The 25327-nt window shown below is 38.3% G+C and overlaps 1 protein-coding gene across 1 annotated transcript in view; it reads left to right on the top strand.

Moving 5' to 3' along the window:
• The window catches only part of ELL2 (elongation factor for RNA polymerase II 2), a 71916-nt gene that overhangs the window by 662 nt on the left and 45927 nt on the right, over positions 1-25327 (top strand). Inside the window, exon 2 of the mRNA XM_030325218.2 lies at positions 17521-17568. Coding sequence (XP_030181078.1) covers positions 17521-17568 — 48 coding nt within the window. The remainder of the gene's footprint in view (positions 1-17520; positions 17569-25327) is intronic.

Genomic DNA, 25327 nt, shown 5'->3' with positions numbered 1-25327 from the left:
TGGCGGGGGAGGGGGAGCGGGTGCGGCGTACCAGTAACGAACTCCGAAGTACGGAGGGCATAAGCCGTCAGCGTTTGGGTGTTAACACAAAAACACCGCGGATCCGCAGAGACTCGGACACAGCAGCTCCGCATATGGAGATGGGACACACCTTGTACTCGCAAGGACTTGAGGACACAAACACACCCTGAGGGAGGGGGCACACCACGTAGTCCCAAAGGACGGGACACGACACCCCGCCTACGGGGGGTAAAGGGAAGTCACACCTTGCACTCCCAGGAACTCGGGGACACGGGCGCTTCACCTTCCCAAAGAGGGACCAACGCCGTGTACGAGGGAGCCACACACACACAGCGCTCACCCAGGAACAAGACAAAGGTTCGCGGAGGCTCTTCGTACCCAAAAGACACGCTGGTGTCGGGCTGACTCCCGGCGATAGGAAAGTGGATCGAGGGTGAGGGTGGGGGAAAGGTACATTGTACCCTGGGCAGAGACCCCTGTCTCGCTCCCCACACCGCGTTGGGTAGAGATACCCGTTTAACACACGGAACTCGAGTACAGCTAGGGTTCACGTAGACGCACACACACCGCAATTGGGGAGTACAAACCAGAAACGCGTTTTCTTGTTAGGGCGGAGGGGGAAAAGTGGGAGAGAGACACGGAATAGACGTGCCACAACCCAGGGTGCATAGGGAAGCCGTTTATGGGCATGCAGTACTGTGTGTGGAAGTATAAAAGGAAGGATATACGATATGAGAGATGGATAACATTTAGTCTGAGGGGAGGGACAATCGGAGGGAAATGTAACCCATAGGGCATACTGACAAATAGCCCACTTCATACCAAGGAAACCTGCTTCAGTTAACTGAAACAGGCACAGAGGGCCAGAGGGACACCCGGACGCATATAGTTATTCAGATAAAAGTGGAGAACAGAATTAACATCTGTTGAGCTCCCACTAAATACATAGAAGGAATACACAGAAGGAATTTGGAAAGCAGAGCTTTTGGAAGCAGAACTGCAAGGGAGGTGTGAACCCTGTGGTTCAGTGGGAGCTTGTGAAGCTGGGCAAGGGGACACTCATCTTCAGAGAAGCCCCCTACACATGGGTGCATGCAGGGGGAAGCACACAGTTGTGAACAGCTTGGGAAGTGCATGAACTCTTGGTAGTATAGGTGTGAACAGTAGAGACTCAAAGAGGTGAGCTTGCTCAGGAAGGCACTGACAGAACTGAGTGGTTACATGGATGTACACTTCAGGGCCCATGTGTTATCCACCAGAGAAGTGTACGGTGAAAAACACTCAGACTGAGGAGGGGAGGGAAGGGTGCATGTAGGGGGCGGGGGGGGGGTACCTTTCTACACACTGTGAAATCCTAGGGAAAAAGAGTCTCATTTGTGGCTGGGAAGATAGTTGCAGCCCGTAATAGGAATGCAAGGAGATAAAAGAAATACAAAACTGCATATGTCAATAACTGCTTCCAGACTGGTATACCTGTAAGGAAAGACCACCAACTAGCATAGAGTAGGAGGCCCATATGGGGGGAAGCCAGATAGGCAAGCAGAGGGACAGAGGCAGACAATGGAGAGAAACTCAGCCCTGCAAGATGGAGAGATAAGCTTGCCAGTTCCAAAGGGAGGGCGTGGGAAGGAACGGCACAGGGAAGAAGGTAGGTCAGGGGTGTAAAGAGAAAAACACATAGGCTGAAGAGGAAGAAGCCAGCAGGAGAAGGCCAACTTCCAGTCAAAAAAAAGACTGACACATAGAGGGTAGGGAGATTCATCTATGAGGACAGTAGGCCACCATCCACCTTGGGGGAGCAATAGGGAAATTGTACAGTTGATTACAGCAAGATTGACAGACTCTGTACACTTGGTAGGGAAGAGGTGGATGAGGAGAGCGACACCGGGAAAGGATGGTGCTCAGCAATGTGAGGTGCCAGAGGCTTCCAGTGTTCAATGATCTGCATGACTGCTGGGGCCCAGGAAGGGAGTGTTTTTTTTTTCTACCTTCATTTCTGCCTCCTACACCTTAGTGTTTACATGCATGGGATTAAGGTTGGAGTCCTTTGACTCCAGAAACCCTCACATTTATATACCAGTGTCTTCCAAGAAACAGGAAATCAAAAATTCTCTCGGGACCCACCACTTAGTTCTTGATTTTTTTTTTCTTTTTACTTTTTATAGTCAAAGGTATGGAAGTCAATTACTTTTTCTGCTGCTAACTACTTCAATTGCCATTTACTATTGCTCTCTTTTTTCCATCTCTGTGCATGCAGATTAATGGGTCTGATCAATATGTACAGGAGCAGAGAAGGGAGACGGAGAACACTTTTTCAAGTCCTTCCGCCTTTCTGAGGTTAGAGCCAGGCAGATTGAGTTAGTCCTGGTAATCCTTTTCTCCTGAAGGGCTGGTGGTGGAAGCAGTAGCATGCAAGGAGAGGGGGAAGAAATAAACTGACTTGGCCTTTGCAATTGGACACTGCCTTGTTTCTGACTTAACCAGCTTCTGTCCGAGGCCTCACTGTCATTTCAGCTACAAATACTTTATAAGGGGCTTGGAAAAGCAGGAATCGGGGTAAGAATGTTAATCCCAGGTGGTTGAAAAGTGGGAAGAGACTGAAGATAAAGAAATGAGGGACCCTTCAGGTGACTACACTGTTGGTACTTACTGCAGGATCCTCTGGTGTGTTCAGCCAGGTCTCCTACAAATGTGTTCTCATGACCTTCCTCCACGCTAGGCCAGACCAGGGCTCCCCCATCAGGGAGTTGCTGGCAGTAGGCATCTGGCTGGACTTTTATCTAACAGTAGGAGGATAAATTACTTGGTCTTTATACCTTACATCCATATCAGAAGTGGGGCTCATGACTCGAAATTGTAGCAGCTGTTTCGAAATATGTTGACACTTGTTGGCTAAGTGGGAAGTTGTTTCTGGTGATCAAGCCAATTCCTTCTGGGGGGAAAATTGCTTTCATTTTCATATAAAACTGTGCCCACCATTTTTGTGCTCAGATAGGAGGGTGCTCAGTGCTTGACAAGTGGCCTCCAAGTGGCTTTGGCCTGTGCAAGGTTATGACTATTAGTCCTCCTTTTCTAATGACTTTCCAAGAGCCAGAAATTTCAACAATTTCCTAAATTAAGCATCAAAAAGTTATTTTTATCCAAATTATTTTGCACACTAGATTTACTCTTATAAATTAAACCACCTGACCTAAGACTTCAGAGAAGTAAATTCATGGATTTTAGTAAGCTATGATTTAAGCAGAATACAGAAGTTCTTTAGATATAATTGAATTGAATAAGTATACGAAATTGTTAGGGTGCATGGAAACAATCTTCGATTGGGAACAATTCCTCACTGTTTCAAAAGACAATCAAATGTAATTGACTATCATTATTCAAGTTTTCTATTTTTAGAGAAATGAAAAATGCTAACTTGAGAATCTTTCAAAACAGGGACTGGAGTCAGGGAGAGAGACACTGAATCTAGCGATGGGAGTTTTAGTTGGAGTAAATATCTCCTAGAAGTTGTTTTCCACTAAGTGTGAAACAGTTTCAAAATGATTGTTTATTTAAAAATGTTAAAAAGAAAGAAAATTTAGGCATACTAATACAGATATCTAGGATATATTGCAAAGGTACTTTTTTTTAACTGTAGATTGTTTTAAGTGAGAGGAAAGTTACTAAATAAAGTCACATATTACCACTTTATAATCATTCTAAATTGATGTTTCTGATTACATGGTTTGTGTAAGCACTACATATTTTAAGTGGACATATATTATTGTAATTACATATTTCTCCAAAATGTATCCTAAAACTGCATTTAGAATTAAAATCCCAAATTTTAAATATATTTTAGCTAATTCAGTAATGTGTAGCTGTCCTATGCTGACATTTATAGTAACAAAAATCTTATCAAAATATTCTTATCAGATTCTGTCATTGCTGAGCCTGTCAGTTTATTTTTTTTAAATGTTTATTCAAAATTTCAAAGATGGTGGCTCAAATAATATCATCATGTTTACCTAACTATTACATAAAAAGTCTTGCATAGATGTTTTTGGGGGCAAGGGTTCTTCATGCTTTGTGCTTAAAGATAAGAAAGCAGAAGTGTTTGAGAAGGATTCTGTTAACACAGTCTCTTGTCAACTCTAATTATTGGCTTTAAAAGAATTTTCCTTCTTTGGTAAGTGTCTTCTAGGAAAATGATAGTATTTTGAAAATGTGTACAAATACACTTACATTTAATTTTGCATGAGGAACTCAGTCTCTCTCAGTATTACCAGATATTATTATTGCCAGTCAAAGCATAAAGCCTAATTCAAATCTCCAAAGTTACTGTCCTTCACAATTGCTCCCTTTAGATCAAGCATTACTTGATCTTTTAAAATCACTAATTCTATAGGTCATGAGGTAGGTGATTTTCTCTCCTAGCCTATCTTTCTACCAGGTGAAATTTTTAGCATTTGATTCATTGTGATTTAAGGCAAAGAAAAAACTTATACCTTCTTCCTTATTCATTTTTCTTCCTGTCCTCAAACAGTTTTGAGTATGTGTGTATGTATTCAGTAATCTTCCTTATAAATATAGAAGACACTGTTCTTAAAGCACTGCTCAAGCATCCAGAACTGCCAGCACAAACTGCCACTGCCATTGGACATGTTTATTAACTAAAACAAAGAGGTTTGCATTATCAGATTCCTCTTCTTGCACTTTTATGTGTAGCCGGATTTTAAGACGTTAACCTGGGCACCTGGGTGGCTCAGTAAATTAAGCGTCCGACTTCAGTTCAAGTCATGATCTCACAGTTTCTGAGTTTCCAGTCCCTCATTGGGCTCTGACAGCTCACAGCTTGGAGCCTGCTTTACATTCTGTGTCTGCCTCTCTCCTTGCCCCTCCCCTACTCACACTCTTGTCTCTCAAAAAAAAAAAAAAAAAAGAAGAAGAAGAAAAAGAAAAAGAAAACATTAAAAAAAAAAAAAAGTTAAGGGCTGGGTGGCTCAGTTGGCTAAGCTTCCAACTTCTGCTCAGGTCAGGATCTCACAGTTCGTGAGTTTGAGCCGGCATCTGGCTCTGTGCTGATAGCTCAGAGACTGGAGCCTGATTTGGATTCTGTGTCTCCCTCTCTCTCTCTGTACTTCCCCACCACCCCACCCCCACGCGCGCACATGCGCGCTCACTCTCTCTCAAAAAAACATTAAAAAGAAAAAAAGATTTAAAAAAAAAGTTAATCTTACTTTTAACTTAGACCCATCTTCAGGATAAACTTGATTTTAAAGTGCTTTTTATCCAGTAAAGTCAAATTTGTACCTCATGTTCCGGTGTTTAAAACATTTATTCAAATGATCAGGTACTCAGTGCAAAGAAGGGTGCTCTTCCCTGTGGAAAGCAGTAGCCAGATTGCCTAAAATGATAGACAGGGAACTTTGGCACCAGAATTGGGAGGAGAAAGAAAGAACATATGTGAAGGATTGGAACATGTTCAAGAAAAGAGTTTAAAAGGAAAGGGGTGTAGAATTCTTGGAATGATTTACAGGAAAGCTTATGGAAGACAATCACCAGATCCAGCCTTTCCATTTGTTCCATTTGCACTTCTAAAAAAACTATGAAAGCTATGCTCATAATGCTTACTAGGTAATTTGTGATTAAATCAGGAAAATTAGAATTTCAGCCTAACCAATGCTAGGTCATTTTTAACAATTTGCAGTGACCACAGAGAGGCTCAGAAGCCTGGCACTGGTGTCCAGTCAATGTATTTGCCCACTTGGGCCAAATGTATTTAGAGTATTTGAGAAGATGTTCCTAAAATGTGATGATATGGGCATTTCTGCATTTAAAATCAACTAAGTTTTAGAATAAAGAAAACAGTGTGTATATAACCCCACATTTGACTCTCTTGCTTACCTCAGATCCATACTACATTTTCCATGACTTAATGCAAAAATGTAGAAAAGCAGGTCTGGAGTACAATACAGTAAATTAATGGCTGTATCTCCACAGCCAAGTTGAAGCTGAAAAAAAAAAAAGATATAACTCAGGTCAAATTTACCAAGGAGAATTGCTCTTTCTTTTCTTTTGCTCTCTCCCCTTCCTTCCAATTTATCTACCCATCTATAATTTCTGTCATGGTATTATGGCCCTTGAGAGCCATGTGAAACCTGTAGGAAAAACTGGTTTAAGAGCCTCCACAATACTTTGCCAGCAAAGGCCAAACTAGCATTTCCATGGCTGGCAGTTTAATATAGGACATAAAAAGAGAGAATCTTATTAATTAGGCTATATGCTCCTTAAAGATTCATGAGTCCTATTAAGCACCTTGAATTGAACTCTACAGTCAGAGCATTTGACTACCAGTTATATAGTAACCAGATTGTTAGACAAATGGCCTAAGTTTTTCTTATTGATGATCTTACTTATTATTGGTCTAAAAAACATCCTCAGGTCTTAAAGGATTTTAGCAAGGCAGGGACTAGATGGGGGACCATATCTCCAGCAGAGGGAATGACACAGGCAAAGAAAGGACAGCAGTAGAAAAGCTAGGGTAGGGTGTGGGAGTCCCAAGGAATACTGTGTTCCACTTAACCCGAAGTTAATATAGGAGAAAAATATAGTTGGATTTAAGAGAGGAAAGGGAGATTGGAGCAGGTTAAATTTTATTCTGTCAACACTAACGAGACACTGAGTAGAAATCTAAAGTGTTTTGAAGGTGTGTTTTAGGATTATTCTGTCCTCAGTGTTACATGATGAATATAAAATGAATCAGGAAGGAAATAGACAAATTAGGAGGAATTATGTGGTCCAGGTGAGAGATGATTGGAGTCTAAAGTAGGATGCTTGTGGGAGACATTAGAGATGAATTGAATCTATAGACTTTTAACATATTTTAAAGAAATAGGATTGAATTGAGATTTCTAGCCATCATCACCAGAGGTATTCTTAGTAGAAAAAGGGGAAATCAGAAGCAGTTGGGTGAGTGGGTTGGGCACAGGGGCCATAAATATGATGAGTACCATTTTAGTGAACATTCATTCAGTCTCTTGTTTGTTGACCAAGAGACTTAGATTTGATTAGGTGTTTTATATTTGAGAAGTATATTTGGGGGTTTGAGGCTAGACTAGAACAATGCCATATTGTTTATATGTCTCCTATAAACTCTGACATTTGGATGGAAATTTGGATGACAATGGGATTGGTGATATTCGGGAGGAAGGTGAAAGTATTAATTGGAAGAAATTTTGGTTTTGAGAAGGGATTTTTTGTTTATAATTTTGTATTTATATTTTGTTTGCATTTCCTTTATTTAATAACCTTCTCTATTAATTGCACTTAGACAATCATCAAGCACAGATAATATGAAAATAGAATTTGATTATAACCTGAAGATCATACCTTCTCTGGTTTCTGTCTTTAGTGATTATTGAAACATTAAGAAACTGTGTATAAAGTACCTGGATTTACTTTTCAATCATCATTTTGAAATGATTCTGAAGGCCTTGAGTCAGTGTCTTCACTTCTTCCAGATTGTCTCCATTTCTGTTTTGGTGCTTTGATGCTCTTCTTTTTTGTTGTTGTTGTCATTGTGGAAAAACAAAACAAAAAATAATCCTTACTACATAAAGCTTTCCTTATACCTATACATTGTAATGGATTAGGTATGGGTGCTTAGTTCATGGTTCATGGAGGTAATCTTGTCTAGAGGACTTTTCCCCTCAACAGTGAGCTTATTCAAAGGTGAAGCCAGGCTTAAACTTTTGATAAGATTCACTGAGATACTTCAGGATCTAGATAGGCTTATCTGGAAAGTTAAGTGTTAGCATATTTAAAAAAACTTTTTTAATGTTTATTTTTGTTTTTGAGAGAGAGAGATACAGAGTACAAGCAGGGGAGGGGCAGAGAGAGAGGGAGACACAGAATCCAAAGCAGGCTCCAGGCTCTGAGCTGTCAGCACAGAGCCGGACTTGGGGCTCGAACTCACAAATCATGAGATCATGACTTGAGCCAAAGTCAGAAGCTCAACCCACTGAGCCACCCAGGCACCCCCAAGTGTTAGCCTATTTTAAAATAACTTATACTTAGTATCATTGTTTTTGGTTTCCATTATCAGAAACCATGATGTCTCAGAGAAACAGAAAATACATCCATATAGTAGAAACTTAGTTGAGTGTCTTAAGTTTTTTTTAATAAAAGATTAAGAGATAGGAGTCCGAATTATAATTACCAAATTTTTTTTTATTCATTTAGCAAACACTTTAAATTTTAAGACATGTGCCAGGCACACAACTACACAGTGAGGATATAAAGCCAAGTAAGTCCTTGATGGTCCTTGCCTTCAAGAAAGTGCTTGTGCTTTAGTAGAAACAGACAGACATGTGAAAAAATAACTGCAATAAAGTCTGTGTTTAAGGGGACACCTAAAGAGAGAAGGATGATGTTTAAGGATGTATCTGAAAAGCAGTGTCTGCTCCTTTACCTCCCATCACTTTGGGTTGTCTCCACCACACCTGTAAGATTACACCTGACTAGGTCCCTTGTTGCTCAGATCAGTGGACATCTCTCTGTTCTTCCCTTACCTGACCTCAGCAGCATTCCATCCTGTTAACCACTCCTTCCTGTTATGAAACTGATTTACCGCCCTGCCCATTCTTAGTCTCAGCTGGCCATCCCCTGTTTGACTGGTCTTTGAATGTTGGAGATCCCAGCTTCCTCCTCTTTATCTATTCATTCTCTATAGGTGACCTCATCTAGTCCTATAGATTTAAATGTCATCCATATGTTAATGACTTCCAAATATTTATCTCCAGCTCTGACCTTCCTCCAACTCCAGGCACTTACTTCCAACACCTCATCTCCTTATCAAAGTTTAAGACACATCTCAAATTTAACAAATCCAAACACAGTTCTTGCTTTCACTCCTCAAACCTACATCTTTAGAAGTGTTCCCTATGTCAGTAAGTGGCAGCACCTGTCACCAGTTGCCTAGTAATCAACTAATAATCCTTGATTTCTCTTCTCATTTCTGGGCTTATTTGATTCATCAACAAGTCCTATAAATCTCCAAACTTTCAAAAGTTAACCCCATCCTTCACCACTACTCTAGTCTCAGCCACCGTGCTCTCTTAGGACCAATACCATGGACTTCCAACCAGCCCCCAAGTATCCATTCTTACCCCCATAGTCCATCCTACACACAGCAGCCAGAGTGATCTTTTTATTTTTTTTTTATTTAAAAAAATTTTTTTTTTCAACGTTTTTTATTTATTTTTGGGACAGAGAGAGACAGAGCATGAACGGGGGAGGGGCAGAGAGAGAGGGAGACACAGAATCGGAAACAGGCTCCAGGCTCCGAGCCATCAGCCCAGAGCCTGACGCGGGGCTCGAACTCACGGAGCGCGAGATCCTGACCTGGCTGAAGTCGGACGCTTAACGACTGCGCCACCCAGGCGCCCCCAGAGTGATCTTTTTAGAACATTAAGTATGCGTGCACCTGGGTGGCTTGGTTAAGCGTCCAACTCTTGATTCTCTTGATTTTGTCCCAGGTCATGATCTCATAGTTGTGAGATCCAGGCTCTGTGCTGGGGGTGGAGTGGAGCTTTCTGAAAATATTCCCTCTCTTCCTCTCCCTCTCCCTCTCTCTCCCGGCCCTCTTCCACTTACTCATCCTCTCAAAACAAAAACAAAAACAAAAAACATTAAATATGAAAATGTAGTTTCCTGATTTCAAGCCTTCTTAGGGCTCCCTTTGTTTTGGATGTTTTATTTGGATGTTTTGGATGGTTTATTTTATAAATTTCTAGTACTTTTTTTTTTTTTTAATTTTTTCAACGTTTATTTATTTTTTTTGGGACAGAGAGAGACACACAGCATGAACGGGGGAGGGGCAGAGAGAGAGGGAGACACAGAATCGGAAACAGGCTCCAGGCTCCGAGCCATCAGCCCAGAGCCCGACGCGGGGCTCGAACTCACGGACCGCGAGATCGTGACCTGGCTGAAGTTGGACGCTTAACCGACTGCGCCACCCAGGCGCCCCAAATTTCTAGTACTTTAAAAATAATCTCAGTCTTCCCTCCCAAGTTTATTTTATTGCTTCTGCTTAGACTTAATGTTCTAGAGATCATGATCCCAAGGAAGAAATCTTCAGTTGCATTTATAGTCAGATTTGACACGTAAGCTTTTTATATAATCACAAAGCCTACATCAGACTTTCTTGGAAAACGATAATGGGATATTATGCTTCAAGTATTGGTGTTTTAAAGGCTGGTTACAGTAACTAACTTTTTAACTTGTTCTTCAGTTTAGATTTGCCTTCTATGTTTCTTTAATAACTGTTTGAAATAGTAAAATATAAGATATATATTTTTAATTTGGCCTGCACCAGATAACTACAGTTTTCCAGAAGCTATCTTTAAAAACAAGGATTGTGTTCACTAGTTTAGGTTTTGCCCTCTTCTCATTACTGTTTTGACAATCCTTTTATATTTCATTCTTTTCAATGCTATAATGACCAGAAATAAATTATTCTTTATTGCACATGCACTTTAATCTTGTTCTTCCAGATCTGCAGAGAGGTTTCTCATATGTGTTAGGTTGGATTGACTCACCAAGCAAAATACTAGATTTTGTGAAGCCTGGTGACTCTTTTTTGGCATCTAATAAAATATTGGGGGCAAAGAAGGAGATAATGTTTATTTAAGGTAGCTTTGGATTATCAGTAAATTTTACATTCATGGTATCTTTCTAAACATTACCAGCTTTTGACAAGCGCTAACTATATTGGATTTCTTCAGGGTCAAGTGTTTGATTTCCTGCACTGTTTCCTGCTTTAGCTCCAGTTTTCTTTCTTCTTCTGTCCCCATGTAGATATATATATTTTTTAATTATGTGGTTAATTATGTGGTTAAGTGGTTAAAATATAATTATTAGAGTCTTTGGTTTCTCTGTAAGGTGATGTTTTAAAGAACAGAATAAAATGACTTTCTAAATGAAAAAAAAAACAAACAAGTTCTTAAAATGGTGTAGTACCTCTTTTAGGAAAGAAAAATGATCTTTTATATAAATTATATCCCAGGAAAAATCACAAATACATTTTCTTATTTACTTGCATAAGTGACAACAAATTCAAGTACTTGGTATTTTCCTTAAGCTGTAGTACAAAACTAAAAATCTATCAATGCTTATCAGTTATTATCAATTCTTAATTTTCTAACTTTTAGATGTTTCACATTTTATGTAACCATTGTTAAGAAGTGGCAAGAGAGGCTACTGTATAAAGTGGTAGGTAAGAGCACATTTCTTAAATTGAGACTGGCCAGTATTTGAGTCCCAGGCCACTCACTAGCTATGTAACCTTTGGTAATTCATAGGACTTAACTGAGAATTGGAAATAATAGTATCTACCCCACAAAAGTATTCTTAGAATTCCTGATGATGGTAGTAAAAATGATTATAGTGACTGACACATTTTAAGCACTCAATAAACAGTAACTAAGTAGGTATAAGCAATTCCACTTAAAATAATCACTTGACACCATTTCTAGAAAATTTTCTGGTTTGAGCAAAGTTCCGAAATTACATTTGACTTTTGAATCTTTTTGCACTATCTTTATCATGCCTTATAATGCACCTTAGGCACTCAGATAAATACCAAGTATTTAATAAATGTCTGTTGATTGCTAAAAAGTTGAAGTTAACTTTCAGTTAAGTCAGAGACCCACAATGGGTTCAGAAAGAAAGCTGGAGATGTTTCAAGTAGACATCTAACCCAGGGGAATAGAGTTAGGTCTCTATAATGTGTTTCTTAGAGAAATCACTCTTTTCTAGGCCCAGAATGCTATTTGTTATGTTTGCATATTCACAAAACTAACAGTGGTTGATAGAGTAAAAGTAACCATAGATTTAGTTTGTCTATGTCAATAAGCAATATATAAAAAATGAAGAGATAGTTATAACAACTTTTATAGGATAAAAAACTTTGTTTTATGCAACTCCAAAAAACCTTAGCTTTATTCCTTCTCTCCCACCCTCTAAGTATCATGTCAGAAATGAATATTATGCAGCAAATTAAGGTTCCTTAATAAAATTACTTAGGAAATTACATATTACTGTTATAGACCTGATATATTGTGAGGAATAGTTTCTGGATATAAATGGGCATAGATTTCTTTGGTCACAGAGAAGTTTTTGTTTCACTAGAATTGGCTTGTAATGGGCAGATGTCAAGAGTATAACCAAACTTCTGAGCATTTTAGTGTTGCCTACACTCTAGTCTATGCTTAAGAACGTCCTACATTTCCTATGAAGTACAGAAGATTAATTCAAGGGGCTGTAAAAACAGTGAAACAACTACGAGTTTAACAAAACCTTTTGACTACAAAACACCACCTTTATGAGATTGTTGAACCATTTGTCTAAAGGAGTTTCCCTAACCAGTTTCAGTCTATGTTGTTTCTTGACTGGGTGAAGATACCAGATCACTTTCTTACTTATAGCTCAACCACTATTCAATTAAACTCTAGAGTTACTTGATTTTCAAATGAGCTACTTGGTGTATATATCTAATAAAAGCTAAAAATCAAAAGTTGAAGCCCTTATTGAAACTCATTTGTAATGGGAATGTACTTAGTAAGTTAAACATTTATTTTAAAACATGCCTTATCACCTGTAATTGCTTTATCTTTTAAAACAGAATTGAGGTCATGTTTGTGCAGTTAAACTTAGGCTAAAGAACACTTAGAAAAACTAACATGCATGAGACTTTTACTTATAATGGTATTGAATTTTAGAATTTATTCCTGGTAGCTATCCCATTAACACAAGTGGTCAGATGCATACATAATAAGTGGTATAAAGTTCTAACTATCTCCTCTTGTTGCATTTTCAAAGTGTTCGAGAGCTAGTAACATCTGGTAACTTCGTAGCATCTTCGTGTCTAAAATCAGGATTAAAATCAATAATGCATTGGCCTTTCTTTTATGTATTTTTCTCCTCTGGGTTGTTGGATAATCTTAAATGAATTTTTCAGTAACTGTGACCTTAGTTTGTCCTGTTTGGATAAGCACCCATAACTATCCCATAGATGAGGGTTTTATTACTTTTTAAATGAAAAATGATAACACATATTTGTATATGTTCCTTTATTATACATGTTCCTTATGGCAAAAAAATATTATCGGTTAGTTTTTATTCAGAAACTGAAGTTTGGGGGTGCCTGAGTGGCTCAGTCAGTTGAGCGTCCGACTTCGGCTCAGGTCATGATCTCGCAGTTTGTGAGTTCGAGCCCCATGGTTGGGCTCTGGGCTGACAGCTCAGAGCCTGCTTCGGATTCTGTGTCTCCCTCTCTCTCTGCCCCTCCCCCTGCTCATGCTCTGTCTCTCTCTCAAAAATAAATAAACATTAAAAAAAAAAAAAAAGAAACTGAAGTTTGGAAATTTTAATGATTTTATGAAATTCATTTTCCTTGGAAACAAAATGCCAGAACTGAATGAGCATTTAAGAATTTTTAGATGTTCAGCACTGGAAGGTAACCTGTTAACAGAGACAAGAGAAGGAAAGGAAAGTGTTCTGTATTTAGGATTCAGAGGACTGGCTTTGAAGTGCAGCTTTGCTAATCACTAGGTTGGTGTCCATGGGTAATGCCCTTTACCTGTTAGAGACTCATTTATCTCCCTCTGAAATGGGTAACAATGATATTTTCTTACCACCCAGGGCTGATTTTAGGAGGCTCACTTGAGACAATGGTTATAAAAATTGCCCAACGCATTACAAAACCAAACAAAAGTTATCATTTCTGTTGAGGAATCATGCAAGACAGATACAGCTATACGTATGTCAGGAGGTTAGGTTCTAAATTCAAGTCCTGAAACAAAAACTGGTTAAAGTCAAAATTACTCTTGAAAGTTCCCAAATGGATGTAAAGTGTGATTGTATTGTCTATATAATCATGAATAGTAACCTGTAAAATATATCTGTATAGTAGTATACTGCTATAAAGTAGTATAAAAGGAACATGGCCAAAATGATTTTACAATAGATTTTTTTTTAGTTGAGCATAATGTAAATACATACAAGTTAAATATGTGTTAGACTCCTCTGTATCATAACAACCAGGAGTAAAGCAGCCTATGAAAATAATACACCCCCCAATGTTTTGGAACCCTACTAGGCACAGGCATCTGGAAAAACAACAGCTTATGAGAGTTAGCTCAAAGTGGGCATATTTCAGAGTTAGCAAAATGGTGGCATCAGTGTTTCGTTTGAATGGGAAAGGTTTAACATTTTAAAATTTGAATCCTTTCTGAGATGGGCATTTATTCTCCCAGTACTTGCCACTCCTTGTTGCATGACATTGTCTCTTCCACATTTATCTGCCTTGGGTCCTTAAATACATTTGAGTCTTTGATTCCTGATTTATCCAAAGGAAGGCCTAGCTGAAACTTGAATGTTAAATACGTTATTACTATGGATTGACAAAACAGTGTTTGGGAAGGTATGCCATCTGGAAGGAAAGGAAGGAGGTAACAATAGAGGGGAAGAGGTGCCTGGCTGGCGTGCCCAGTGGAGCATGTGACTCTTGCTCTCCTGGTTGTAAGTTTGAGCCCCATGTTGGGTATAGAGATTACTTAAAAATAAAATCTTAAAAAAGAAAAAGAAAGAGAAAAGTGGCTGAGGCACAGTTGAGAGGAAGTGGAAGATGAAACTGGTTGGTCCTGTAGATGGAAAGGCTGTTTTCCAAGTGGAGGGGTTTGCTTTGCTTTGATAGAGCCCACTGAGAAGGAACCTACTGCAGCCTGTGTGCTATGCTGAGATGGTATCCCAGAGAGCTTCTGCTAGTTCTTTGAATGATGGGCAGCATTTGGAAGGAATTGAAGGAAGGCCTTTATCTAGGTGTTCAGTGGTAGGGACCTGAAACAGTCCAGGGGTTTTCAAAGCAGAGACTAAGAGCCTAATATGAGGGAATTTGGGGCTGACTGGCCAGAGATTCAGAGCCCTGAAGCCACTTTTGCTTCATTTTCCTTTGGTGCCTGATATTCAAGCTTTCAGCACATTTTATCATTCTTCCTTGGGAAAGTCTGCTCATTCCACCATCTCGTTTGCTGTGGATGAAGTCATACTAATTTAGGCCTTTATCACCAGAGTATTTCTAAATAAAGCATCCCCTGGAACTGATGTCTAATCTTTTTCCCTAGCCTCAATCCATCTCTCTCCCTCTTTCTTACACATGACGGAAAGAGCTGCTTTCCCTGAAACACTTCTTTCAGCAACTCACTTTGTTATTCCAAAAATTAGAAGCCCCTCCAATTGTTTATCTTGTCAAAGGCAAGACTTAAAGACCATCCCTGAGGGAGTAATAGAGGAGATTAGGACAGGGTTATTTCACAGGGTGATAAACCTTTTGAAATCCTGAGATCTGAAATTTAAATTACTGTCCTATTTATTCTGTAGTGTATAGAAGCTAAAACTGAAGACAAATTTTGAGGTCAAGGAAAGATTAGGCAGGTCCAATTCTCATCCTTTGTATTGTATTTCAAGTGTGAAAGAACTCTGTATACACACAGAGACCTGCCCTTTGCTCACACAATATCCATTCCTGTGTCCTTGCTTTTTTGTTGAGGACACTCCCTTTCCTTGAATTTGTTTTTTTCAAAATTGCTACTAAGATTCATCTTTTCCATAAGCTCTTTGTCTTTTCTAGTATTTCTTCTAACCCATATTCTTTCCTCCTTTTTTGAGAATTTTTAGTAGTACTTAACCTAGTATTTAATCATTCTCTCACATGTTCCCCAACTAAATTGTGAACTCTGGCATGAAGGAATGGGCCCTCATACTCTTGAATCTCCCATAGCAGATGTGTGTGGAGCACAAGGTAGTAGAAGAAAGAGCCTGGCAAAATAGGATTGAGTCCTGGGTTCTGGTGCCAATTTAGTTATTAATGGGATGCAGGGCTGGTGGGGGAATACGCCTTGACTGTATTATCTATGATTCAGAATTCTGTAATTCTAGCAGTGTATAATGGCCTAATAGAATATGGTTGGGGTGAGGGAAAAGAGACTAGAAATTAAATTTAACGTTACGAACCCAGAGAACCAAAAAGATAGAAGTACCCTTGCCAGAAAAGTAGGAAACCGGTGCCATTTTGGTTGAGGGAGGGCTGGGGAAGGGAAGTTAGTTTGCCAGTGTTGCTGTTATTAAGAGTTTCTAATGCAAAATGTTCCTGGGCAGTGATAAGTACTAAGCTGTGGAGAGAAGAGAATTGAGGAATAGAGATTCAAAGTCATCACCAAACAGGTGAGGTGAGCCTCCAGGAGGGAGAGTGGATCCAGAAAGCGGAAAGCAAAGAGTACTGCTTTTGAAATGAAAGACATGATAAAAGAACCAGGAGGACTGGTGTCTCTAAGTGTAAGGAAGTTGTGATCTCCAAAAGAGAAGTGAGCGATTTGAAAATTGAGAGAAGTTAGCATTTGTTTGACCAAGAAGAACTGATGACATTGATAGAGAATTTCAAATTCCAGTGGTGAGCTGAAGACAGCTTCTGGGTTGCAAAGAGTCAAGGAGGAAATTAAAACTAGCCTCACATGAGTGCGGAAAAGCATTCTGGTAGAGAAACATACTGGTGACTTTGGATACAGGAAATTGTGCCTGAGACTACAGCAGATATTCACAATTACCGCATTTCTTCTAAATACACAACTCTATGATAAACTATTAAAGTTATGAGGAGGACAAAGCTCATAAAAAAAAATTGTTCTAGAAATTATATTCTCCTGGTGAAAACCTTGTGAGAAAACTGGTCATCTTGTTTGACCCTCAAGTAGAAACTAACCTCTGGTAAATTGTGAGAACCTGGGAACCACAGTTCATTATCAAATACTTCAATTTTACATTTATAGCATCCTGTTAGAGTTTTATAAAGTTCTTCCAATTAGCTCTTCCCTCTCATTACCCCTTTTAAAAACATATTTAGAAACTAAGCAAGATACTTTTTTTAATGTAACATTGAGTTAGTGTAGCCATCATTTTTTGCCAAATTGTGTCAGTCATTTAAAAAAACCTGACTACAGGGGCGCCTGGGTGGCGCAGTCGGTTAAGCGTCCGACTTCAGCCAGGTCACGATCTCGCGCTCCGTGAGTTCGAGCCCCGCGTCGGGCTCTGGGCTGATGGCTGGGAGCCTGGAGCCTGTTTCCGATTCTGTGTCTCCCTCTCTCTCTGCCCCTCCCCCGTTCATGCTCTGTCTCTCTCTGTCCCAAAAATAAATAAACGTTGAAAAAAAAAAAAATTTAAAAAAACCTGACTACACTGCCAAAATATACCTGTGGTTGTGTGATTCAGAGAAATGTCAACAGTGTGTGTGGTATTATTCATTAAGGCATTTTAATATGATGATATGTAAACTAAGTATATAATGAAAAGATACTTTCACAGACTATAGCACTGACCAGATACACAGATTTAAAGTTTAAACATTTAGTTCTGTGACACAATAACCAAGGTTGACCTGTTTTTTTCTTATGTTTCTTTTAATAGAATTTAATTCCTTTTCGACCTTCAATTCAGTTCCAAGGGCTCCAAGGGGTGAGTACTCTTACTGATGTAGCAAGAAAATCTAATATTCTTCTCACATAGTATTATATTGAAACTCTTAAAATTTGTTTTCATTTGTGCCTCTTAATATAAGATCACTCATATTTTGTGAACTTTATGACTAAATGTAAATTTCTGACACCTTTAATACACTTGAATTATATTTTCTTGATTTATTTAAAAAATAATTCAGAGACTTATTGAGAGTAGTTTTTCCCCCCTAAATCATGAATAATAGGATTTTTTTTTTACCTTGTTTCGAAGTGTAACACATGAGTCAGTATTATGAGAAACGTTTTGTTTGTTTGTTTGTTTGTTTGTTTCTTTTACCACAATTGACCAAACATAAGAGGAATTAATTTCAGGCAAGTTCTGATTACATGATTGTTATTATTAGTGAATTTTTGCTATCTGTAGACTTAATTTCTTGGATTATACATACTAAGAAACAAAATGTACAAAGAAATTTGAGTTTTTCCAGTACACAGAATAAGCAAAGTACTGTGTCTTTTTTTTTTTTGTTGCATTTAAAAGCATAATAAACTCCTAATAAAATATATCTATGAATTTTATGTTTATGTTGGATGATAAACTTTACAGGAGTGTTCAGTATTATTTTAAAATTATTACTATTAATGTTTAATAATAAAGACTCAATCATCCATTCCCTTAAATTAATATGTGTTTCTGAATTTGTGTCTATATATTGACTATAGTATGGAGATTTGGAATATCTGTAAATGGATTTAGAGCTATAGAAAAAAAGTGCAAGCTGAGGGAGAGAGATCGTATTCCTACATTTATAAATAGATTGTAGATCTACATTTGTGAATTTTTGTTTGTCACAAAATGCAAAAATTCAATGTAAATACAGTCTTTCTAAACTTTATAACTTGAAAACATTTCAAGAGTCAAGAGATTAATTATATCATTAAATACCAGCTAAGAGTACTTCTAAGTAATGCTAACTTCAAGGAGGTGTTTGTGTGTGGACGTCAGAGCTTTGCTTCTACATGATAGCTTTACAATGAAGTCTTGTTTTTCTTTCTCTGCCTAGTAACTGAGCGTTCATGAATAGGATCCTAATTATTATTAGCATTCTTCTGAATTTTGTTTTATAGCTTCATAGGTGGTCTTTAGCACCTGCTGACTCTATTTTTGAGGTATTGGTTTTGGTTGTTTACTTAAGGCTTCTTAAGTTTTCTCACAAAATTTAATGGTATCACTAATATCTGAAAGGGTGTTTCAGAGGCAGGCCTGAGTCTGTGAGCCCTGGAGGGATTCAAGTATTTTCAGATAAAAGGTTATCTGAGATGAGAGGACAAGACCTGGGAGAAGAGAGTAACGTTTGAGCTGCTTTTCCCTCACTAGCAGCTGTTACCTTGTTTGGGATCAGCCTCTTCCCTTAATTCCTTGTTTTCCCAATCAGGACATGAAGGCCAGGGAAGTGCAAGACAAGAACATTTTCTTAGAAGGGAGGCATCAAGTTAGACTGAATAATGAGGAACCAACATGTGCAGCCTTCCAAACTCTTGATTCAGGCACATGCAGCTTTTAGCAGTCTTCGAAAGAATTTTTTTTTTTTTTCTGGCATCCCAGTTGCCCCCAAAAAGGCCCCAGGCACCATTGTAAGAGTGGCTGTTTTTATTTGAGAACTTGGACATCCTTTTCTGAATTCTCCTACCTGCCTCCCCCAAGCTTTCCTGTCTCATGTGTCTAGGCCTCCACAGTGTATCTTTGCTAGCTCCATTCTCTCTCCTTACTCCATTCCTTGCCTGGGTGTAGTTCACTGATAAAGATAACTTAGATGTAAATGACTGATAGGTTTAAATCTTAATGGTGTTTGAATTTTAACAAATAAGCTTTTTTAATCCAGATCAATGGCTATTGGATTGGGTCCGGTGTTGGTGCAAGAGGGTGTAGACTGAGAGCAATGGAATACTTGGCCCTACCTTGATTACTTTGCTTTCTGTCTCCTCTACCCCTCCACCTCCACCCGTGGCCCCCTTTTTATTATTCTAACTGGGAACAAAATATATGGACTCAGCATTGTTTCTGAGCCTGCAGCTGCATTCCATCCACCCTTCCCCCCCTTCTCTTTGCAGAGCTCTCACCAGCCTTTTGGGACTTAGTAAAAACAAAGAGTCATTACAGGGGAGAGAGTGGGTTGGCACAGCCTACAGGGAGTACGCAGAGCCACAAATGTGAGGGTCTTATGTACAGTGCTCCTCTGTTATTCTCGAGAGCCATGATAATTTAACATTGCCTGTGCTGATTGCTTTAAAAGCTCTGAAGAAGTATGCTTACAGTTTTCCTATGTGGAAAATATTTAGAACTTTTAAGAAGGCTTTAAGAAGGGTTTAAATTTAGATTTCCCACAAAAGATAGTTTTTCATAATGAGAAATTTTAGTTATATTTTAATACAGTGTTTCAGAAACTTTGAAAGTTTTCCTAGAAAGGATTTGGAGAATCTAAGAAATTTATAGTCTTTTTACATCGTATGTGATTGGAAATAGACATGAACTATCATGGTAGTGTCAAATGTATGCATATTTGAAACATAACTGAAGTACTGTTAAAACATCATTTCAAAAGTGAACATTTAGTGTTAAGAGTAATTCGTTTCCCTGATGCTAAGCACGTTGTGGCTATTGCTGTTCCTAGTAACTAATTATAGGATTTTTCTTGCCTCAGTAATGTCTTTAGAAGGTCAGAATTTAGGTCTTGGCAGGTTAACTTTTAAGCATATTTATTTTTGTGCCTGAACATGTTCTCTAAGGTTGAATTTTCCTCTAAATGTAGCCTGGAACATTAAACAAACTATAGCAGTATGCTGTTAAGGAGTGAAAATGCTGAGAACCATTGACTACCTAGGTTTTTATCACCGCAGTTGGCCTGCAGCTTTTATATCATAAAAAAATGTAAATTGTGTCTTTCACAATCCATCTCATCCCTTTCTCTTAGTGGAAGAGGGTGCTCAGTAAATTGAGTGGTCATTGAAGGCATTTTCTGGATTCAGAAAGATGAGGAAATATCTATGGGAGCAGTTGAGTATGATTTCTAAACTCATAAATATCAGGAGCTGAATAAATCAGCCAAAAATGCCTTGTGGATTCTGAAGGGTATGGATCAACCAATTATCCTCACAGTTCTGATGATACCTAGGAAACTCATAACTAAAGGTTTATTAGGATTATAAATTTCTATAGATTATTCTAATTGAACAGAAAAGGTAGCAGGAAAGATTCACATGGGCTATAGTAATAAGGTGTTTTAAGTTATAATGTTCAGAGAGTTGTGTTGGTGTAATGTACCTGGTTTCCAAAAGCCATCTCCTGATTGTCAGGTAAGCTTTAATACAAATCATTTGTATTTTTATAGAAATATAGAAATACAGTTATCTTGTATTTTAGCTGGATTCTGCAAATGTAGCAGGGGAAAAATTTCCAAAAGTGTTGGTTCCAGTGAAATTTTAAAAACTACACTCTGTATTTTTTATGTTTGCTGAAAGTTTCTTGTCTAAAGATGCAACAGAGACAGAGCATAGTTACGGTGTATGTCTTGACACCATCAGGGGAAGTTCTCCCCAGTATACTGTACAGCTTTGAGAGGAAAGGCACTGGGAGCAACTGAATTCATGATTTTAAGTGATGGCAGTTGTCACTGATGCAGTTATGTGCTAACCTAATTTTAAACACATTTCTAATCAATGGTTGTGCTAAAAGGTTTGTTGTGCTATTTATTTCTTATTTACTGCACATTCTTTCAGTCCTTACTGGTGCCAAGTACTTTGCTAAGTGCTTAGTGTGCAAAGATACAAGGATGTGTAAGACATGGGTTCTGCCCTCAGGGAACTCAGAGTCTGACAAACACATATACACTAATACTCAGGAAAGAATTAATAATGTAGGACTTATCCAGAACCTTCCATTCAGAACTTCTATATAAATGGTACTGTCGGAAATAGGGCTTATGTGTATATTTCTGATTGGTATGAATCAGCATTTTAAACAAAGATTTCATTAAATGCAAAATATCACATCCTGGTGATAGGTATGTAAAATTCCTGAGGGCCTACTAAAATCTATGTACATATACATAAAAAGGTAAATCTGTGGTATCATTCAGATAAAAACTGAAATGGCAAGGTTTTCAATGGCAAATAATGGCCACATCCCATGGGCCTTTGGTGGCCTTGCAGAGTGCACTTGGCTGCAGCCTCAGGGACTCATGTCCAGGGAATGACTACCCCAGGGCAGTGAGAAATAATGTTAACTTTGTCACAGTAAATAGGATTCCAGACTTCAGTATTTGTTGTGAGAATGTTCCAAAATTTTCCAATAAAATTGGTTACTTCAGAATCAGCAGTCCCAGAGGCTTTAGAAAATAGAAGCTAGTTTAGCATACATAATTTAGAAATTATTTTTTAATGTTTTTATTTATTTTTGAGACAGAGAGAGACAGAGCATGAGCAGGGGAGGGGCAGATTGAGAGGGAGACACAGAATCCAAAGCAGGCTCCAGGCTCTGAGCTGTCAGCACAGAGCTTGATGCGGGTCTCGAACTCACAGACTGTGAGATCATGACCTGAGCTGAAGTCGGACGCTTAACTGACTGAGCCACCCAGGCGCCCCTAGAAATTATTTTTAAGAGGAGACCTGAAAATAGAAAATATTTTCTGTAAGTACCATGTAGTGTCTCCTGTAAAATAGTGAGTCACACATGCGTTTCCAGGAATGAACAAGGAATAGCCAGCCAAACAAGTTTAAAATGTATGTCTTCCAAAAGGCACTGTGACCTTCTGAAGATTAAATCAGCATTTAACTGCTAACTTTAAAGGCTTGAATAATGCTATAAAACTCTTGCAGTAGAGTCATTAACCCTAAAGAACAGAGGGTTGCATTTTCTTGTAAGCATTCAGAAATACTTTGTCAATTGCTTATTTTTCTTTGCGGGGCTGGGGAGATCAGGTCTGAAAAACTAAATTATACAGTATTTGAAATTAGTAGGCAATTTCAACCCACCTACAAATGCTTTCTGCAGACTACCCTTCTCTAATGTACTTGATACCTGGGAACCAAAGATAACTATCCGTTTGAAACAGCAGCAAAGATAAAAATAAATCCCCAACACTGCCATTCCTTCTTAGATGATACGCCTGTACTCTGACTGCTTTCCCCTGCTGTTTTTGGTTTGGCTAGCCCACTGATTTGGCCAATGGTTGTGTTTAGTCAGTCTGCTCAAAGGTTGCTGACTAACAACTACCTTTATACACTCAGCTCTGAGTGTAATTAATACTAGAAGGATGTTAAAATTATATCTTTTTGTAATGGCAGTTGTGCTTTAATCTTTTTAATGTTACAGTGGTTGACATGAATAGATAGCATTTTAATATTTGATTGAATTATAACTCTTCAACCATGTGTTAATTTACTAAGACATTAATACAATAATTTAATTTGAAAGAAATATTTAACTTCCATATATAAGATTATATTATATATAACATATTATAATTTTACATATCATATAATATATGACATAAAACTTATACCTATATAAAATCTCATTTCACCAGGAATATGGGCTGACATTGTAGAAACTTATTTTATTTCACGCAATAATTGAATCAGACACAGTTTGAAGCTATTGTAAATTGACCAATTTGTATATTTTATACTGCCACACCTCTGCCCTCCTTTTCTTCTAGATAAGAACTAGCTTCAGGGTTTCTAAAGAAGGAGAGCAGTGAGCTAAATTCACCATCCATGCCTCACATGATGGCTGGGTAACACTACAGGCACCAGGCTCCAGGCCCATCCCCTGCTCTGGAAGAGTGCAAGATGGCAGAGGGTGGGAAGATGACTTTGACTTTGTGGTACGTGCAGAAACTATCTCGAAGTGCTTGCTTACCACACCCTCACACAGACTCAAATGTAGGCTGCAGCAGGACAAGCCTCGCGAAATATGATGACAAACAGGAATGAAGGCATTCTGCTCTGTCCTTCACCAAACTGCAGTTACTTTGGAAAGCAGCAATTGGAACTATGATTGAAATCTGAAGCAGCCACAAATACCATAAATTGCATTCTTAGCAGTGAGTTAAGCTTACTGTCTGCATTCAATAAGTATTTATGAATACTCACTGTGTACCAGGCACCACAGCAGATACTGTGTAGACAAAGGTAAATAGGACTTTGAAATGCCAGCTCTTGTTCCTAACTGACATCATCTGGTTGTCAATAAAATCTGCCACTGATGGCTTTGCCTTTTTGTTTCCCACCAAAAACTGAAACTTGTGAAGTTGAGTCACCTATGTTTCAGAAATTGTCACTTTAATAGCACTCACTTGGGGCGCCTGAGTGGCTTTGCATCAGGCTTCAGCTCAGGCCATGATCTCACAGTTTGTGGGTTCAAGCCCTGGGTCGGGCTCTGACCTGACAGCCCAGGGACTGGAACCTGCTTCAGATTCTGTGTTTCCCTCTCTCTCTCTGCCCCTCCCCCACTTATGCTCTGTCTCTCAAAAATGAATAAATGTTAATTTTTTTTTTTTAAATAGCACTCATTTAAGCCTGGAAAATAATATTTTGCCATTCTATAATACCTTGTGGTTCTTAGAGCCAAACCACCCCTAAATTTGGATCATGAGCATTACTTAAATATCTTTTGACCTCTTACTATGTTCAAGACACTATTCTAGGCATACAAGATGAGCTTATAAGAGCTTTATTTAAAAGTCGAAATTTAAATAAGTAAGAAAAACAATTTAGTAGAATATGTCCAAGCCCTAGATCTTATTTCAAACAGTGTTTTGAGATTTTCTTTAACATTTAATGTCTTTGGAATTGGAATGCATCTCATTGGCATCTTAGTATTGTGTCAAAGTTTGTCAGCATTTTATATTATGTGGTAGCACATAAAATCATAAATAGTCTTACAATTGCTGGCATTGTAGACTCAGTGAATTACAGCAGAGCAGTGGAAGTATTTAGTGTCTGTGTGTTGTGTGATAAGATTTTATCTAAATAAAATCTTTTCAAAAGTTTTCTCTTCTGACCCCACCCTTGACTAGCTTCCATGGTTAGCTCCCTGTGTTAGATAATCTGGAGAGTTTACAGGGAAGAGTATATTTTTACAACCATTCTTGAATTGTGATTTAAACTGGAATGGGGGCACTTGGGTGGCTGAGTCTGTCAGGTGTCTGATTTTTGATTTTGGCTCAGGTCTTGATCTCGTGGTTCTTGAGATCGAACCCTACATATTTTTTTTCTCTTTTTCTTTCTCTTTCTCTCTCTCTCTCTCTCTCTCTCTCTCTTTCTCTCTGCCCTTCCCCCACTTGTGCATGCACTCACTCTCTCTGCCTCTCTCAAAATAAATAAAAAAAAATTAAACTGGAAGGATCAAAAATTTGAAGCTAAAATCTCAAATTTGTTTTTAAGCTAAAAGTCTTTACTTATAAAAGTAACTTGTTTTGAAAACAAATTTAGATTTGAATTATTTTTCAATAATTACAATTAAAATTAATATTTATTACAATAAATATTTAGTATTAAGTACTCTATACTAAGCACTTTACATATATTACTCTAGTTTAATCCTCACAGGAATGCTGTGAAGCAGATACTTTCATTTTCCTGTTGTGTATACATATCAGGGCTCTGAAGTTACTTTTTGAAGTTCACACAAATTAGTGAATAAAGGAGCCTACAGTCCACTCTAGCATCTGATTCCAGAGCCTGTTCTCATCACT

Source organism: Lynx canadensis, chromosome A1 (genome assembly GCF_007474595.2).
Source record: "Lynx canadensis isolate LIC74 chromosome A1, mLynCan4.pri.v2, whole genome shotgun sequence".
Lineage (NCBI taxonomy): Eukaryota > Metazoa > Chordata > Mammalia > Carnivora > Felidae > Lynx > Lynx canadensis.
The sequence above is the reverse complement of the archived record's forward strand: the minus strand, read 5'-3'. Positions and strand labels throughout refer to the sequence as shown.